Source organism: Pholis gunnellus (assembly GCF_910591455.1).
Source record: "Pholis gunnellus genome assembly, chromosome: 1".
In the NCBI taxonomy this organism is placed as follows: Eukaryota; Metazoa; Chordata; class Actinopteri; order Perciformes; family Pholidae; genus Pholis; species Pholis gunnellus.
Window position 1 is genome coordinate 6929209 of NC_136528.1, and position 20489 is coordinate 6949697.

General features: G+C 41.8%; 1 protein-coding gene across 1 annotated transcript; it reads right to left on the minus strand.

The window, feature by feature from the left end:
• Positions 1–21: 21 nt before the first annotated feature.
• On the minus strand, positions 22–19368 carry LOC306694964 (paired amphipathic helix protein Sin3a-like). Its single transcript, XM_079158038.1, has 21 exons — positions 19217–19368; positions 16416–16632; positions 15196–15378; positions 14913–15019; positions 13033–13372; positions 12616–12867; positions 12123–12275; positions 11674–11826; positions 11189–11275; positions 10944–11062; positions 10635–10860; positions 9277–9393; positions 8953–9191; positions 8666–8849; positions 7784–8369; positions 7497–7666; positions 6641–6814; positions 6443–6538; positions 5412–5506; positions 2985–3192; positions 22–1968 (listed from the first exon to the last, which is right to left on the minus strand). Exons 2-21 carry the CDS (start codon positions 16608–16610, stop codon positions 1750–1752), a joined length of 3903 nt encoding a protein of 1300 aa, XP_079014164.1. The 5' UTR covers positions 16611–16632; positions 19217–19368; the 3' UTR covers positions 22–1749.
• Positions 19369–20489: the final 1121 nt, after the last annotated feature.

Below are 20489 nucleotides of genomic sequence, written 5' to 3' on the forward strand. Positions count from 1 at the left end.
AAGTGGTCGACTGAGTCTATTTAAAGGATAGTTTAATGCCAAACACCATACTAACACTCATGTACAACATCATAAGTCAAGAGAAGAGACACATTAAAACGAGGTACAAATGATGTCTTTATGTACAATCATCTCCCCGGGGACTTCCTGTGGTATTCCTTATTAAAACACAGTAAATATAAAAATAAAAAGTCATAAACCGTTCCAAGATTGTCTGTAGCTGGTAATGTTTAGTGGAGGATGAAGCTTTAGTCGGGCAGCGCCTCCATCGTGAACTTTTGGTGCGTTTGCTTCCGTCCTGCTCGGCGAAAAAAAATAATGAGGATCTAACTTTGTTCCTCACGTTAATATTGAGTCGGTTTGTGACGGTGTGATGATGTCTTCCCATCTCCATCTGACATTACCTACAGCATCTACAGGGCCAATTCCAGCTCCATTAAACAAACTGCAGACGACAAAAGGCAATAAAAATGCTTCGTTTACGTCCCTCTGTTTTAAAGGGAATACAACATTCACATTTGTATTTCAGCAAGAAACACAAACCGATAGCTTTGATAAACTGCGTCTAAAGGAACTATTATTGCTGTTTTCTTAATCCTTAAACTGTACACATGTCACATGTCTGACGTTCAAATATAGACCTTCTTTACATAAACAGCAACTCTAAAAATAAAAAATAAACACAACTGGTGTTCAGTGTTTATAGGTGACACATCGCGAGAACCTGTGGATCAGATTCTGACCATTTGGTAAAGTTTAAATACGGGAAAAAGTACCGTTTCGACTTTAGTACTTTGAAAACAGACATATACTGTACTTAAAAAAAATAAAACAAAAGAAGAGAAATTACGGCTCAGCTACATTCAATCATCTTAAAACCACGAGTGACACTGACGCCAAAGACGGAAGGTAGAAATGCGCAGAAACACGTAAAAAAACGGACATTTTTCTACTAAACAAAGACTTTAAGGACGACACGTTAAACACAAAGGTCTAATTCCATCCTTTGGTAAAAAAGAAAGAAAGAAAAGAGAGTTTTGCATTTTCTCTGCAACCTCTAGCTAAAGACTGGTACTCAATATGTGTGTGTGTTAATGCACGCTACACATCCATGACATCCGATAAAAAAAGAAGGATCTAGATATAAACAGCATATTTACACAGAAGAGTTTGGGCGCTCATAAATTATTGTACACGATATACACTGCTGGCATCGTACTGCTGCCGAGCATCTAGCCGGCGGTCGCCAGAGAATATATTAGAGTGCCTCGCTGCACCTTTACCACCGAAGAAGAAAAAACATTCACAGGCTATACAAGTTTACAGGAAAACTAAAACTGAGCAGGTTTGGTTTTATTTCCTGTAAAATGATGTGGTGGTTCTCAAAAAAAGTTATTGTTATGAAATGCTTAACCACTTTTTAATTTGTTTAAACTGTGAATTTCTCCAAAAGGAAGGAGTGTTTTCTCGTTATAATCATCTCATGTAAAAAATCTACATGTAATATAATATTGGGATTTCCGAGACAGTGACAGCAACGCCTGCAAAACCTCTATTTACACGAGCTTCAAAGTTCCTGTATTTTGGCATCTGAATCCAGCGACAGCAGGTTGTAGAAGTTCTGCACAAAGCTACTTTATATATATCTAGATAGATAGATCTATCTAGATATATATACGAAGTCATCGTCCGGCGGCTTGTTGTGTGGAGAGAGTTGCTGCCACAGTTCATCCTTCATTTAAAGCGAGACTACAGAGTTCTGTACTTCACCCGGTACTTGTTGACGTCGATGTAGTGGAGGACCTCCGGGTTGCAGGTGGTGCTGCAGGGCAACAGGCCCTCTCGTCTCTCTCCCATCAGCCACTTGCGGTTGTCGGCGGACATGTCGGCCGTCACGTGCTCTTCGGCCCAGCCGTCCAGCCAAGAGTGGAAGCGTCTGTGCAGCCGTGTGTTGACCCGCTGCTGAGACTGAGATTACAAACAGAACACAGCTCAGCTCCTGGGAAACCAGTTCAAAGAGTCACTCCGATAGTATAACATCTCTATATGAATATGAAAGAATATCCTGCTTCTTTGGTTCTAAAGGGGAAACACTTTTGGCACCAAAAGTTAAAGTGTCTTTTGAATTGTGGGCTGATCAATTAAATCTAAACTTTATCGCAGCACGGCCTTCTGCAACTTTCCATCCGCAGAAGAAAGAATATTGTTTAAAGGCAAAACGTGTGCCAAAACACCATTTTCATTAAATATTGTGGTGCTGCAGAGATGTCCTGGAACTATCACACCACCACCATTTTAATGTTTTTCCCTCTAATAATCGCAAATCATATCACAATTGCAATATCAGTAAAAAGAAAAGAAAATCGCAATTATATCTTGAAATGTTTTTTTAATGCGACGGCTCCTCTTTGATATTCACCAGAGGAACTCGTTCAATGCTGACGTGTTCTCATTGACTAGACGAGCTTCAGAAAACTACGTAGAAACCAAACATATGAATTGTGACAAAAGGTTTTCCAATCTGTTAACAAAGTATCATTTTAAACATAAAACATATTTTCAAAATAATTGAAATTAAGGGAAATAACACTGAAATCCATAACCTGAAGAGTTATGATAACTTGATATCTATGAATACAGAGGGGTTTGTTCACACATCATTCAGAAGATGATTTATACAACATTTAATAATAAAAACATGCAGAACATTGATTCTTTTTATGTCTGTTGACAGTATCTTCTGATTTATGGAGTGAAACAAAGAGATATCTAAAATCTTCTCTGTGATAATAAAACCTTTAATTTTAATATGTCAACAGAATAATACACTTGTTTATATTTTTGTTCTGGAAATGTATGCAAATTAGGACACATTTGATAAGCGAATGCCTAGTTTGCTTATTTAAACATAACATTTCAGAAAACTTGTAATACAAAAACTATTTGTCTACGGCGAGTGATCGACTTCTACTTCCTGTTCTTACCTGATGAGCCCGTGTGAGCGCCGTGTGCCGGTACATGTAGTCCTCCGACTTGCAGACGTAGACCATCTTGTAGGAGTTGAGCTTGAACATGCACTCCATCTTCCGCTCCCCGCTGGCATCCTGCGGCTTGTCCGAGGGCGCCTTGTTCATCCTCTCCTGCTGCAGCCGCTCCCATCCTCTCTGGCACTTCCTGATCCGCCTCAAGTTCCTGGAGGACGAATAACAAATCAACAAGTGTGAGCAACGCCGACTGAGCATGCGACGACAACAAAACACCTTCTGATTACGCCACGCATAAAATAAAATAAAAATAAATAAATAAAAAAAGAGCGTTTACAGGGAAAGTTCGCACAAATTTTCTAGAACTTGTTTTTCTTTACTCGGCACAGATTTGTATTTGACAGCGTGCACAACACACATTAAGCAAATTTGAAAGCAGTAAAGTCAAAATTTGAGAGGACTGTCCCTTTAAACAAGTATTATTATTTTTTTTTTTTAAACCCATGCATTGTATAACTCACCGAGTGACTGAATTAGATTGGGAGTCAAATCATTGGAGGGAAATGTGGATCTATAAGAGCAGCAGAGGCAGCAGTCGTAATGTCTCTGTACGGTGCACAGACACACAGCTTCAGATCGAAATAGACTCGTTATTGGCACACAATGATTTTATATTTGAATTGGATGATTTTTTTGGTTATAAATAAGATGCACAGACTCAGCCCACCTGAATGAAAGGTTTAAATGTGTACTTACCACCGAGGGTACAGGTGAGCGGGGACTCACTTTAAAGACGTGACAGTGAGGCCAATTTAAAACTGTTAGAAACAGGGAAACAAATCGCTGCCTGATAGGAAAACCAATCCAAAAATATGATCGGGGAAATACTTTGATGTGCACATACTTTCACCAAACAACGGACAGAGTGTTATGATCATGAGATGAAGACCCAACACAACTGGAAAAGAAACTGCTGGAGTTTTTTTTTTTTTTTTTTGCTGCCATTGAAGACTTATGTAGAAGGAAGTCTTTTGACCTCTTGTGCTGCTGATCTCTCATAGATTTGATGAAAAATAAAAGAAAGGGACAAGATGTGGGTGACCCACTGATAAATCATAAGACCAGATTTATGCAATGGGTTGAAAAAAAAAAAAAAGATAAAACTTACGAGCAATATTGTAAAGCTTTTTTTCTTTTTTTTTTAAAAGAAATGTTTATGGTAATGGACAGCCATCTCAAAGAAACACAAAGTAAAAGCACCGACAGAAGCAATGACAGTTTATGTGCAACACTCATCGGGAGCTTTTAGGACACGAGCTCTGAGGTAAAGAAATACGCCAACATGAACATACAATTTAGACAATCATTTTATTTACAAACCCTACTCCTCTGTACAAGTGTTGCAGATAATGTGCTTGACCAGAGTTTTTAAAAACTTACGAGCACTAATTTCTGTCAAAACCGGTGGAAAATAAAACCCCTCACCCACAACAAAAAGTTGCAACGGGAGCGTTTTCCACTGAAAATCATTACAAACATAACACTGAGTATAACAGACTTGAACAAATGGACATTTGAACATTTACAGTCAAATACAGGACCTTTGATCTGGATACAATCACAAAGAAACGGGCATGATAGGGTAGAAAAGGAAACCACGTCACTGTCCTCTCAGGTCCAACACAACAGCTTCAGTCTCTCAAACTCAGCTCAAAGACATCCAAGAAAAACCAAAACCAAAAGAAAAGAAATAAAGGTTGAACCCATGTGTTTCGCTTTCAGTTTGTGCATTCAATGACTTCTGTTCTTACGTTACACAATGAAAAATTAGCATTTCAATACAATATGAATAATCAAACCAAATAACGCCTCATAGCTGTCTGAAACCCATGATCAAGCCAAAACCATTTTTAAAAAACTTTTGCTATTAATAAATAAATTTCCCATTTAAAAAGGAACAGAATCAATGAATAAATAAATTCCATTATTTTATGTTTTTCTCTTTAAAAAGATGGCCGTGTAAAGTGCAATCTTCTGTTTGAGGCAGATGTCAGAAACTGAAAACGTTCACAGCCAATGAGATTCTTTACAAACAGGAGGGCGTTCAGGCGTCTTCAAGCTGCAACTCTGGAGTTACTCTGTTGTTGTTGTTGTTGTTGTTTGTTTTAATGAACCTTCTCAAACCCTCGTTGTTTGTCCGTTCTTATGACCAAAAACGATTGCGGTTAGAAAGAGCTTCCTAAGTCAGGCTTGTGCAGAAGTGCCACTGTTTTCTATCTCTGAAACGTGAGTTGTATTTGGCAGCTGGTTTGGCTTGTCAACAGTTGGAGTGGCTGCTCGGCTGACTAGAGCCTCGGGGGGGAGGGGGACGACAGAAAGTATGCAGACAATTGGGACACATGGCTGGGGGGGAAGGGGGCGCCTCACCTGGGGAGGAACACGGGCTTCTGAGACAGATGCTCACGCAGCTCTGGGGATGCAGAATCTGAGTTCAGGTACCGGCCCACGTAGACGGACCACCTCTGTGGAGGACGAGGAGGAGGACAAGAAAACGCATCAACAGGAGCACGCAGACAAACCTGTAGACCTCAATATGAGAGGTGTTAGTAGTGGTGTAACGGACCATCCGTACACAACAAATATAAATATATTATCCACCGACATGAGCGTATCGCAGAGATATTGGTATAAAAATACTGCTAATAAGCAACAGGAAGCTGACGTACAGGAGCTCCAAAGATCGATGATTAATGCAGTTTAAAAACAGTGAGGACATTAAACTAGACTGTAGTATTCTGGTCAGGGTCACACACACACACACACAAAATATCTGCTTTACTTGCTTCACCCTTTCTCTCCAATGTCCAGACTAATGAGCACCGCCGTGGGCATGATTTTCATTATTTAAAAAAAAAAAAAAAGGTGCAATATAGAGGATTCAGATAATTAAATACAGCATCTACCATCTGTAATCTAATAATGTAGTGGAGGAATGTAATAGAGAACGCTCCCAATATTGTGTATTGCACCTTTAAGCCGACACAGAACTGCTTCCTGTCTTCATTACTCAAAATATAAGGAGACTTAAAAATGGCAACCACTTTTAAAAGTCAGTGTTGAACCCTGTATATTTATACGCCAATACAGATTGTTAGAGACACCATCCAAGGGCATGAAGGAAGGGAAGGAACAAAGGGAGGACATGAATAATCCAACCTTCTAAGAAGGACTTAAATCTGTGCTTTATTGTGTTAGTTGTTTCTACACTGACGTCAATTTTGGGACAACAAAATATTAGAAACACGCAGCGATATAATGCACAAGAGTCCAACATTACCATTAACTCCGGCCTCAAAAGAATATTCATAGCATTCATGATTACTGCAGGGCAGATAACACCTAATAAACTGAGAAGTACAAAGAGTATGACCTGTACGTGAATAACCAACGAGTCGTACCTCTGCATCCGCCGGCTCATCAGAGTTGTTGTCGTCCTCCGTGTCCAGCAGCTCCATGGCCAGACTGACGGCTCCTCGGCTCTTCACAAACATCAGCTACACAAAACACAACCAGAAGGAGATCGCCTTTAGAACAAAGTGTCCGAAGTGGTTTACACTGACGGAGGAGTTCATCACCGCTCTGTGGACTTGTTGTACCTTGAAGCAGTTCTCGTCCGTCATCAGCTGCTCTGCTTTGCGCTGGTAGGCTCCCTCCGCTGTGGCCCTGGACGTCTGCGTGGACAGAGCGCCGCCCGTGGCTTTATTGGCACCTTCGCTCAGGTACATGTCGGTGACACGCGAACACACGTCGTCAGTGACGAGGTGCTGGAGCTGTGGAGAGCAACAGGCGTGAGCACGCAACAGCTGTCTGAAGAGATGCAACAACTTGAGCTCGTTATGATCAGATCATCAGCACAGAAGTTATTGTTTAGGTTATTACTATTCACTATTTTGTATTACAAGATTTCTAAAATATTGTGTTTAAAGGAGCAGTGTGTGGGAATCAGTGACATCTAGTGGTGAGGTTGCAGATTGCATCAAACTAAATAACCCTTCGCTCACTCCTCCGTCTGAAGTCAAAATGAGAAAGGCTCTCACGAGAACCAGTGGATTGTCCATTGTGGGCTACTGTAGAATACAGTAGCCCACAATGTGAACCTGCACCACATATAGATATAACCGGCTCATTCTACGCTAATGAAAACACAACAATACTTAGTTTCCAGTCATACACTGATGAAAACAGTTATGTATATAATGCTTATAAATCCCTACATCCTACACACTGTTCCTTTAAATATGCAAATGCAGCATTATCTAATGATAACGAAAAGTAGTAAAATAAACACCTAAGTGTGTATTTCGGATGTTTTCTTTCCACTAGTTTTGTTATGGAAGCAAAATAACACGAAATGTCAAAATTGACCAGTGCATGAAAAACGATGTTTTGAAATTGAATTAAACTCAAACAGTTAAGAAGTCGGGACTTTCTTAATTTCCTGAATGTGCTGACCTGCCGGACGATGCTCTGGATGAGTTTGTCCATGGTGAAGGCGATGTAGGCGTGGATGGTAAACATTTCCCTCAGGGAGTCCTCGTAGTGAGTCGGCTCCATGTTTCCGTCCAACAGATTACGCACCATTTCCAGAAACACGGAGTAATAGTCCTCCACATCAACATCCACTGCAGGCAGAAGATAGGTCACTTGATACGGTGAGAAATCACAAAGTATGGAACATTGTTGTGGAGAGGACATTAATTCAACAGAAACTTCAACCAAACTTTTTTTGTCTCACTTACTTGGCTCCTTCATCTTCAGTTGGATTGCTGGATTTTCATTTTTCTCTCTTTTGAGCCCCAGCACTTCTCTTTCCCACTCTCTCTCGCGGGCGTCCTCCTCAATCTGCTTCTCGGCTTGGCCGTATATGCGCAGCAGGCGAGAGCAGAGGATGTGGTGAAGACGGAGGAAGATGTACCAGTAGTTGTTGACGAAGAACATGCTGTAGGCCTCGTCGGTGCTCCGCAGCTTCTGAGCTGCCGTGCTGCCGAAGAGGAGCTTGGACTTGGACGGGCTGCAGCCTGGCAGGCCGTTGTGCTTCTTGGGGCCGTCCGGGTCCAACTCCATGTCTTCTTCTTCTTCCTCCTCTTCCTCCTCCTCCACATCGGAGAGCTCGCCTCGCCGTGCGAACAGCAGGTCGGGGATGAAGTGGTGGATGATCTGTTTGATCTTGTATTTGTCTTCTTTCTGGATGCCCACCTGTCTTTTGACGTGGTGGATGATGAGGGCGGCGGCGTCCTCCAGGATTTGGCTGTCGTCGTAGGTCTGGGTCAGGTGTGGGCCGCTCGGCGGCGGTGTGGCGCTTTCCTCTGCCGCTCGCTCCTGGCGCTGCAGGACACACACACACACACACACACACACACACACAGGAGTAGATTGAGGTATTCCTCTTATTAGACGGATGCATTCTGGAGGTATAAGTCCCACTTACAGCTTCAAAAATTGGGGAAGCAAGAAGTTCAATACAAATATCCACAGCTACGCAGATGACACACAATTATACCTTTAAATTAAACTAACCCAGATGGCCTATCGTCTCTGACTTCCTGTTTGGCCTCAATAAAACAATTAATAAAAGTTACTAATCACAAAGACCCGTTATGTGTTTCTTCATGTCTACTTACGTCATCATACAGCATCTCAATTTCATTGAGTAAGGTCTTCGAACGCAACACTTTGGTGTCGTTCTGTTTGAAGTTGATGCCTTGATGGTCGAGTGACTTCAAGTAATACTTCTCATTCTGCTCCCGCCAGATTTTGTTGAAGCCTCTCTGGGCTTCTCTCCACTCATCCTCTTTCATTTTTAACCTGGAACAAAAGAAAAGTGATGCTTGAATTTTAAGTACAGACAATCTTTTAAGATATAGGTTAAGGCCGGAGCAGATAAGTAATTAAAATCAAGAGTATTCACCTTTTCAGCACAATGGGAACCGACACAGCCGGGTTCTTCTTGAGCCCGTCGATGATGTCATGGGCCTTGTCCCCATATATCCTCTGGATGGCTTTGCGGTGAATCACCTCCGAGGAGCCGCCCATCGTGTTGTCCAGCTTGAAGCGCAGCTGCTCCTCCGCCGACATGCGGGACATCCTCCGCTGCACCGCCTCCAGGGCTCGTATCGTGGCCAGGTTGGCTTCCAACACCACGTCCAGCTAAAGCGGGAGAGATCGCAGGGAAGTTATTGACAAGTGAAAAATGTTTTGACTTCTAATCAAAGTGCGTCATGGACTTCCTCACCTCAAAGCGCTCGTCCTCACACCTGTAAATGTGCTCCTCGTATTGAGTCTTCTTGGAGCTCACAAACGTTGAATCTTCAGACCACGATGGAAACGACACCCACGTGTCATTCAGAACCTGCAAGATCACATTCAGTTCAACTCTAATGTCAGTTTTTAGGGAAAGACTTTGTGTGAAAGCTGTCATTTGACTTCATGTCAGGCACAAAGAGCAGGAAGATAAGTCCTAACAATCAAAGCATGTAAGTTTCAGGCCTCACCACGTAATCAACCGAAATTAAAAATGCTTTATAGTTCTAAATATGAACTTCACTTTGTATGAATGCGGCAATCTAATGTAGAGAACACAGGGTCTGTAACACAATGTAGCTAAAAGATGGCCTTTTTTTCCTTGATGAAACACTCAAACAATCAATTAGTTTCTCTCGTTTCTGCTCAGCTGGAACAAATAATAATATAAAATAGTTAAGAGGTTTTGCCGGCTTCTCAAAGGTGAGGATTTGCTGCTTTCCTGTGTCATTTCATTGTCAATTAAAAAGCTTTAAATTCTTTTAACAATTCGACAAAGTCAAAGACAAGTGTGAGGAAATAATGGTACGCTCCGTTAACTTGTAAAGGACATTTGGTCTGAATGCTCAAACAAGCGATTTACCAAAAATAGAAATAAACTTTAGTTGCATTCTTTCTTTGTTTAATTGCCAAACAAGTTATTTATTATTGACTGAAGGTTTACTGTGGTAGTCGGTATTACGCAGTGTTCGGGCAAACATAGATTATATGACTTGCCCACCACCCCCAACGCTATTTTTCTTTTTTAAATATAGAAATAAAAGTTTATTTTCGCATACAAGCACCTTCGGTCAAATAAATCTAAAAAACTAAAAGAATACTCAGCCTGTTGTCAATACTTCGTCAGATGATGGACGCTACATCCATAAACTGAACGTATCTGTCCAGCAGAGTTTCACTCATGTGACGAGAGTAAGGACAGATTACAGACTAGACGATGGCGAAGGATTCTGTATCAAAGCGCAAAACAATTTTAGCAACGTTTCGGTAAACTCTGTCTGATGAACGTGGCAACATCTGGAGGCAACAACCTCGAACCTAAACACAAGTGACCCACAAGAGTGAAGCTGCCAAAAACAGTCGAGCAAAAAGCTCGACCGGAGAGGTCGGACGCACAGCCGTCAAACGTCAGAGATTAGAGTAAGAGCTTCACATGACGAACATCTTTTCTTTTTAAATGTCTGGTGTAATGGGCGACACCGGTGTTGGCCCAAGTTTAACCGGTGGTAAACCAATAACAGCCCCGTAGCAGAGGATGAACACCTGTACTAAGCGTCTGCAGTGACTCACCTCTCTGCACAGCGGCGTCCTTCCTGTGCACTTGGGCTGCTGGTAGCTCTTGGGCAGCGCTCTGTAGCTGGAGCCCAGCCTCTTGCAGGAGGCGTAGTCGATCTCCATCGCGATGCCCTCGGTGGCGCGCTCCTTGGGTAAACTCTCCGCGTGGCTCGACTCCCCGTGAATCGACTCTCGGTAGCCCAGGAAGTTCTTAAACCACGTGAAAAGCTCCGGGAATTTTCTGTCAATCAAATAAAGAAATGCTATGAGACTGCAGCTCTGGTGACTGTAGATATGTGACCCACTGTGCATCTGTAAACTCACCCAAGAAATGGGATGACTAGTTGGACCAGCTCGGCACGAGAGATCACTTCCTGGTTGAAAATGTGAAGACACCGCAGGAAGTTGTCGTACGCTTCAGAGCTCCGCAGAGCCTTCTTCACCTGGAAAGAGTTTTCAGTGACGATAATAAAATAAATCAAACCTTTCCCTCGAGGCGATTCCATTAATATGTGTATTTCATCATCTTGTTTTTGCAGGACAATAAACAGTAAACAAACAATACTGACCTTCTCAAAGAACATGGTTTCAGTGCTGGTGCTGTGTTTGCCGACTTCAGTCATGCCGTGATCCTTCCCCAAAAGTTTGGGCTTTTTCTGCAATAGTATGAGGACATGATTGTTGAAAATGGTAAATGTTATGATAGAGGAGATTATCATCATTCTGAAGTTTGGGTAGATTTAAACAGTTGAGTTGACAGTTTATCTGTTAAACGTAGTTAAAACTAATACAGTCTAATAACACCTTCCTTCGTGAAGGTTCCTAATGTTCAGTTTTTGTTAAAACTGTTTAAATGTTGATTCAACTTTATGGTCATTTTGGAAGCTGCAGTTTGGTGGAGATGCTGCTGAACTGTCCTTGTGAGGGGTTTCTAATATTTGAGCCTTCCCTCATTCATTTAAATTGCAGCACACTGACATTTCTGGCGTCTAAAATATAGCAGAAAGAAACAAAAAGCTGAATATAAAGAAGAGAGTCAGCATGTAGAGTGTACCTTGACAGGCGGGGCTCCCACTCCAGCAGGTCTCCTGATCGGCAGGCCGTTCTGGCTCAGCCTCTGTTTGCTGTTCAGTAAAGGTCTCTTCACTGTGCCGCCATGATCGTTACGCACCGACTCGGCCCGGTCTGGTGTAGTCTTGCCCAGCAGCTGAGGAGAGGATTACAGTATTATTATAATTATCATAATCTCACCAACAAAATAACTGGAAACATCAAAGAAAATCTGTGTAAATGCGGTTTATAGGAGTCAGACGACAAAACCTTCGGCTCTGAAAGTGAAGCCAATACTGAAGAGCCTTTAAGCTGCATTCTCTCTAATGTCCATCAGGGGGCGACTCCTCTGGTTGTATAGAAGTCTATGAGAAAAAGACTTTGCTTCCACAGCCAAGAACAACCCCAACACCAACCGCATTAGTTTGTTTTAGTGCGTTCACAGAGACTCACCATTGTGCTGTTTGCATCTGGCAGGAACTGTCCGAACTCTGACAGCAGGTCCTCCTGGTTCTTGAAGAGTCTTGCCACCTGAGTGTAGACCTCCTGCTCGGTCAGTGATGGGATGTAGTTGCCCGCAGCCTCTTTAGCATTTCGTTGCTCCTTCTGGAAAATGTATCATAAAAATAGGCCGTGAAATTACTACTTTGTGTATCCTATTTTCTTTTCTCTAGCAAAACACACTTAGGCTGTGTACCACCAAGGGAGGCCCCCCGTAACCCGGTTCGAAACGAGAACCGGTTCTAAATGAGTTAAATCCAGAGTACCAAGTACCAGAGTTAACGGTACTTTAGAAGTTAAGGAGTGAGATGTCCTCGTCTCAAACCTCCTCTCTCTGTCTCTTTGTGCTTTACTCGGACACACCGACTCAGTATCGATAAAATCCTAACGATACCCACCCCTAGTACCAGCAGCCCTGTATATGCCGCATGTGGTATTTTCTCACCTGGTACGTGTGGAGGATTTCCAGGAAGGCTTTGTAGATGTCTGGCTGACCCTGGAAGCGGTTCTTGATCTTGTTGACGTAGTTTATAGCGTGGTTGAACTCCACGGGCTGGTTGTTCTGGAGAGGCGGCCCACCGGACGGCGTGCTGCTCACAGGAGTGTGGGACTGGACCGAGGGGGAGCGCGGCGAGGCGTAGGATGGGATGGATGGGTTGGGTTGGCTGGTGGGCGTGTGGGCCGGAGACTGAATTGGCTTAAAGGATTGACAGAGAAGAGCACAAGTGTGTCATTACAGTCATCTAGTAAACATTCAGTTTGGTGCAAACAATCAAAACACCTGAAACAAATCTATTCCACAGTATTTTTTCAAGTCAATGATACTCGATTCAGCAGATCAATACAGAAGCATGTCATCTACCTTGCTGGTTTTGTTTGGAGCAGGTTGGGTGGGGGTCGGTGGGGTGGAGGTGGTGGTTGTGTTGGTGTTGGTGGCAGTGTGCGGGCCGGCCTGTGGCAGACTCTGGTGCTGGTTGTGGCTGGCGGGTTGGCTGGGCGCTCCACTTATAGGGATGTTCTGAACAGAGATGCCATGAGGGGTGATGTAGTGGATCTGACCTGGCGTGGTCACGTTGACTTGTTCGTTGGTCTGAACCTCGATCTTATATCCGGGTGGCAAGAAAGTGTTAAACCCCATGATGAGGTCTGGGTGGCCCTTGAAGAGCTGGGAGACGCGGTTGATGACTCCAGGAGTGTCTATGCTGTAGAGACAGAAGGAGTGACTGCAGTTTAGTATCTGAATCATCTTCAACTTGGGTCAACAGATGTTTCTGCAAGTCAAAACTTAGAAAGAATTACATACAACTGTCATTGCACACACAAGTAATGAGAAAAACAGAGTGCAGTTTGCAGTTATCTACAGAGTATGGACAGAATGAACAGTAATATATAGAGAAAATATAGAATGTGGAAAAAACAGTAGGGGGGGGATATGAATATGCTACATACATGCAATAAGAAAAAACATGTGCAGCAATTACAGTAGGCAGTGAAGGGAAATGTTAAAGTAAAATATATATGTTTATATTAGTGCTGGGCAAGTTAATGCGTTAACGCATTAATTAATTATTTTATCTCACATTAATGCAGTTTTTTAATTTATTATTAGCCAGCTGACAGTGAGCGGTGAACAGCTGTTTGTGTGAAGTCTCTTCCTGTTTCCTTCACCGACATTCCCCTGGGTCCTAAGTCCCTCCATGTACAGCTTCTTATCACGCTGTATGTACCAACGTACATTTATAACAAATACCACACATATTACGGTGATCAGCGTCGCATATGTGTCTGACCAAAATACCAAAAAAGCAATGATTCATTAAAAAAACTTTTTAAAGTGTTTTTGTTTGGAATATGTATAATAAGCATATCATTTAGTTATCGCTACTGAGAATTTAACAAACATGAAAAAAACATGACGTAGATAGGTTTGCAGTTTTCAAGAAGTATATTTCAAATAGCATCTATTACACACATGAAGATAAAGTTGTGAACACCGACTGAATATCTATTATCAGAATTATTATAACTGTATTATAACTGCTACTGTGTAATGGGAATACTGCTGTTAAAATGAACCTTATTTGTTTAAAGTGTTTGCAAACCAAATATATAGCAGTACTTTTAAAATGAAAGTGCGCAATACACTACTTTTGAATTCTGTGCATAACAATGCGATTAAAAATGTTTATCGTTGCCCAGCACTAATTTATATGTATAGTGCAAGTGTAAGTACGAGAAATGCTAATAGTAGTAAATTATGTACAGAATAAACAGCTGAAGGTATGCTATGAATACGGTGTGTACATTATAGATGTACAGTATAAACCCGGGGTATTTAATTAAAATTCAAAGAGGTCCAGTTAGAGAAAATGTCCTCAAGCAAAGTTTCAGAACATCATAATGTCTAACTCGCTTTAAAACACAACGCCACATGTACTGAGTAGCAGATAAGATTGTTTGTTTTCTGTGCCTTCATTTCGGATGTGAGTGTGTATGTTTGCTCCGAACATTTGTGGTTTGTGTAAAATGTAATAATTCTTAATAATTTATCGGTTGATGGTCTGAGGCCGGAAAGGACGGCTTCTCGGTCTGGACCTGGACCACGGCCGCCTGTTAGTGACCTCTGGTATAGACGGTGGTATGAATATGAATACGCTATGGTGCAAATGCTCAGTGGGTTAGGGGAGGAAAGAAATATCATTTAAGGATGTGGAGCAAAGTGGCAATAAAATTAGAACTCACCTCTGTGATTTGAACTCTTTCATGATATCAAGGAAGTCGTTATAAACTTGTGGCTGATTCCCAAACTGCAGCTTCACTTGATCCAGATAGGACAAGGCATCTTCAACCTACAAAGTAAAGAAAGAACAATCAATAAATAAAATGAAGGTCTTACTTTGTACTATAATGTGAAATCAACAACTTTTCTGTGTGTAATTGGTTTATTTCATTAGCATATGTCAACACAAACACACAGGTGGCTGTGTCTTCGTTTAATTTTGGTGGAAATAAGTGTGTGAAGTACCTTCAGTCGCTGAAACTGCTGTCCTTGGGTTGAAGTCATGGGTGCAGGTGGATGAACGTGACCCTGGACCACCGCAGGGCCCTGGGACAGCACTGCCAGGGGGTGAGCGTGGGGACCAACATGAGGAGAAGCATTGTTATGTCCGTGTCCATGTCCACTCGTGCTCTGGGGCATCGTGGGCACCTTTTAGGAAGAAATCACTGGAATGTTAGGATCCATGAACCTTAAAGATCACCGTGTCTTCAGCTACGTATTCACTCGAGTTTAAATATTTAAACTTAAAGTGAGAAATTCGTGCGACGCCTTATCAGCGTTCAGATTCTCCTCCTGTCATCCCCGACGCCCTGACGTTGAGTCAGACATGAAGGGAAAACATATTGTAGCCGCAGGTTTTTACCCAGAGACCGGACGAATCTACGTATGAATGTAAGTGTACAAACCTAGACTTTCTGTGGTTCAAACAGCGATGACGCTGCCGCATTTACGCCTATATATGACGTTATTTTGAGTGTCGATGGAGCTGCTACAATCATAGCAAAGATGAGCACAAATCGATCCAAACTCCATTCAGAAAACAAGCATTTTAAAAGTTGTTTACTTGTTGTCTTGCGGATGGACCCACCAGAGCATGAATTCAGACTTTTAAAAAATCTGCATCATTCTGTAGTTATTTCAGCAGCTTTTAAAAAATCCATTTATTGCAGTTAAATCACAGCAAAAGTTTTTATTTTGGGTTCATACCGCTGAAGTAGACCAGCCGACGTGTGGCTTGCTAGATACAGTGAACACAGCTTGGTGAAGTTCACCCAGCTCCTCCCGGGTGATGTTATGAACCCATTCACGAGGAGATCTGGGACTTTCACAACATGTACAAAGCAGCAACAGGGGTTATGTCAGCCGTGGTTGGTGAAACGTTGTCTACACGGAGGGAACCCCTTCGCTCCTTCACGACGCGTCTAGCGCGAGCAACGCAAATAAACATAAATTATGCCGAAAATGTGCTTCATGTATGGTGTGAACACAGCGGTACGGCTATGAAACCGAGGCCGTATACAACCGATTTACGGTAAACATCCTAACACGACTTGTATCCAATAAAGCAAACTTTCTTTTCTGAAATATAGTGCTTGGTAAAAGTTGATCTCAGACCCAATGGTACTTAACAGCAACTCTTGCCCTGGAGGCTGTTGTACAAGCCAAATACATCAATGCTGTCATACCTGGTAGCCCTGGGGGAGAGAATACTGGATGCCGGTGGACGGCTGCATGTTGTCTGCAGCTGCCTCGATCACAGAAGGAGCCGGGGCGAGGGCCCGGTGCTGGAAGCTGTCAGCAATGCCTTGAACTGAGGGTCGACGTGTTGGCTGTTGTTGGGGCGCAAATATTGGTTCCTGGTCCTCCACGCGCCTCTTCATTGTATACGCATACTCAAAGGGGCTAAAGGGAGCAGAGACAGATGGACAGTAATGTAAGTAGTATTCTTATTTGCACAGAAAGAATCAGGGACAGTAATGCTTTCTTTGCTAGCAAGTTACTTCATTTGAATACATGCCAATATTCAACAAACAAACAAAAGATTTTATCAGCACACTCTCTCTGATTTTCTGATTGAAATCTAAACAGAATTTTGATTAAAATCTGACTAGATAATTAAAATTAGCTCATTTAAAGGGTGGGATGGAGGATTGTATTGTGTTTAAGAGTTTAAACTCCACACACCTGTCTCCTCAGCTGTGATGCGTTTGTTTAGGATGTATCGACTGCATTGCAAACATAAGTATAATGACACCGTTGCTCTTTTTATCATGGTCAATATACGTTGAAATAACAGAAAGAAAAACTGCACTGCAATCAAGTATGGAGTATCACAGATTGTGTCAGAAAGGTGTTAATTTAACTAGAGTTATTCTGGAAGCAGTGAAGGGTGTTTCAGTATGATGCAATCCAATACAACTTTGTGTCAAAAGTGTCAATGGTACTTAATTGCAGAAATTGTTACCGACTAACTGAAGAGTAAGGCTTTAATCAGAGGCTCTAAAACACTGTAAACATGTGATCTTAAACACGTTTAAGGTTTAATATGTGTACATGGTTAAACAGTCAGTCTCAGTCTACCTAATAAATGAACTCCGCACATGACAACTTGGAAAGATATATTGATGATTGAAAGTCCTATTTTACAATTTATAAACAAATGCACAAAATACAAACAAAACAAATGTAATCAGGGGAAAACAAAGGCAGAAACTTAGTCCATCAAAAGGCTGTGAGGAGACTTAATAGATATGCCATCATTGATCAGCCGGTTAGGGACCATCCTTCAAGTAACAGAGATTAGTGTAAAGAGCTCCTTTTGCCTGCTACTACTACGCAAGTATATACTTGTTCTTACTGTTTTCATCTGAGTGTGTGTGAGTATACAGCACATGTTATGTATCGTTTTCATTAGTTTATTCATCTTGTTAGTTACCGTCTCAAATAAATATTATTATTTTTATCATAATGTAATCATAGTTATTATTCATGTGGACGAAATAGATTTAAAAGATAGAGACCGGTATATCCCATGATTAATGTATATAAATACAATTTAAACAAGTCTCTGTGGTTCCAAGCACAAAACATGTGAGAAAAGTAATTTATTGACGCTCCCTAAACCTAAACGTCATTGCAGTCGTAGAGGGGTGGATTGAGCGGACATTGTGCCTCGCTGCGCTACACCACCAGTACCGGAAAACACGGTGGTGCTGAGCGTTACGGTCTTTAAGTCTCCGCCTGTCGCATATCATCCAGCTTCTTTGACCGGAACGCGAAGCAAATACGACACAGTGAAAAAAAAAAAAAAAGATGGCGAACTGTATCGAGAAAAAAAGGCTAACGTTTAGCTGCCAGCTAACACTTTTACAGGCATGTTGTCGCTGTCTCTCTCCCTCTCCCTCTCCTTTTCTCTCTCTCTCTCTCTCTCTCTCTCTCTCTCTCTCTCTCTCTCTCTCTCTCTCTCTCTCTCTCTCTCTCTCTCTCTCGTAGCTCTACCTCATCCCCTCCCCCCTTCTCTCTCTCTCGCTCTCTCTCTCTATCTGCCAAACACCGAGTTTAACGCCATCCGTTCTCGGGTTCTTTCGCTAGTCTGATGACCGTTGGCTTTTCGTCCTAGCGCGCGACGCTAACTTATGTGGCAAGCAAGCTAACCTCAACTGTGCAAATTAACGGCTAGTTAGCATAAAAGACACAGCGAGTGTCAGTTTGTCACTCTAAATGCGACTTAAGTATACAAATATTAATAAAATAAATCCAGATGAGCTGAACGTGTTAGCCACCGTGCCGTTAAATATAAGAAACATAGCCGCGCTTCATCGCAGCTGACAGCGCGCGACAACACAGCTTAGTTTATAACGTATGGACTACCGTTAATACATAAAAGTCACGCAGTCTGTAATTAAGTCTGGCTATCTATGCTAGCTGGCTAACGTTATGTCAAGGAAAAAAGACCGCTAGCTAAGTTAGCTAACACGCTAACACAAGCCTCTCCGTAACGTTAACGTCGCAATCAACACCAAGTTGTGCGAGAAGTTCGACGATTGGTTGTCAGACAAAACGGCTTCACCACCATTAACGTTTGTCCGACCCGGACAGTAAAATTAGATAAAGCAAAGATGAAACTTAACAACAAATAAATTGCATGATGTCAGGTCAGTCTGCTTAGCGTTAGCATGTCAGCTAATTCACGTTCGCCGCTCTTAGCTTGCTAGCCTCACTAGCTTGACTTAACTTCATCGGCGCTGCAAGCTAATGTAGCCGCTAACTGTAATCCCACGTTATTGAGTGGAAGACGGAAATACAGTAAAAAAAAGAATAGTATGTGATCACAGTAAACGCAGCGAGTGCCCGATCGCTTTCTGGTGTATTCGACAAGGTTATGTAGGAGCTAACTAGAAATGCTACACGTTAGCACAACAACCAACCCCCATCAGTACAGGGCATCTCTTCGGGGGCTAACGAGCTAGCACTAGTTTAAACTTACCTCGCAGGACTGCCACCAGCAACAATTTGACCAACCAGTGAACCGGGACCCAGACAGCAAATTCACCTGTCCTTGACAAAAAAAAAGTGAAGTTCTGAGAAGTGGCAGCTGGTGGGAAATGTCAAAAAATGAAATTGGCCGTAGAGGCTAATACGTCGCTAACAACAGTGTATGTATGAAGCGGTTCCTTGAACATAGGGGCGTGTCTAACAATGAAGGCGGGGCTAGACGCCTCCCAGTCTAAGCTGTGATTGGTCAGATCTCCAGAATGAAAACAAATACAGTGAGGGCAGTGAGCCAGTGTCTTTGGTTAAAGGCGTCTGGTTTAGTTAGTTTAGTTTATTCAGTTTACACAATTCAAACAATAAAGTAAAAATAAACAAACATAACAGAGATAAATGAATACCACAGTGCAGGAAGAGGAAAAAAGCCAACTGGGCTTATTTGAAGCCTCCACCTATATAATATTACAATTTTACAATATTACAGAGAACATCAATTGAATATGCATACGATATGACTACATAACATATTATAGTTTTATAGTATTATAGTTGTAATGGTCATGCCCAGAGCAGGTTTATCTGCACCACAGCCTCCATGTTGCTCACCTGGTACATTATAGGTGGATGTTTATTCCATGCTACTGAGAGGTGACTTTATAAAAAATGTATGCTTCATGAACTAAGGGCCTCAAAACTTGTGACATTTGAGTTTTTCTTTTTTTACACAGACACTGATCTGCAGAACGGTCTACTATATTTATTATGTTTTCCACATTAACATGTGAAAAAAGACACATTTGTGTCCAGCAAGGTACACGATCAGGAGGCGCAAGTGCTCATTTATAGACAGAAAGTTAATCAAATTAAGTCACTTTTGTTTTCCAACTCATTTGGAGCTCAAATAACACAATTTATTGGGTCAAAATATTACTTTTACCTTTTCATTTTACACAGGGACAGTGTTTTGCAACAGCCTTTAAACATTGTAACATCATTTTAGAACAATACTGGTCTCAAACCTTCACTTAAAAAGCAGAGTATAAACCCCATTATAACTAAACGTTGTGTGGGACCATAAATAGACTTGCCTCACTTTTTCTTTCTTTTTTTTAGCATAATCTCACTTTGCACACATGCAGCAGGAACTTTTCTCTGAATTGCATAAAGCTGCTTCTGTATACTGTACAAGCAGCTCTGCCAATGCAGTTTACCAACTTAAATCATTTGTTTGCTAAATAGCAACTAGCATTGTGTGTAACAAATTGAAC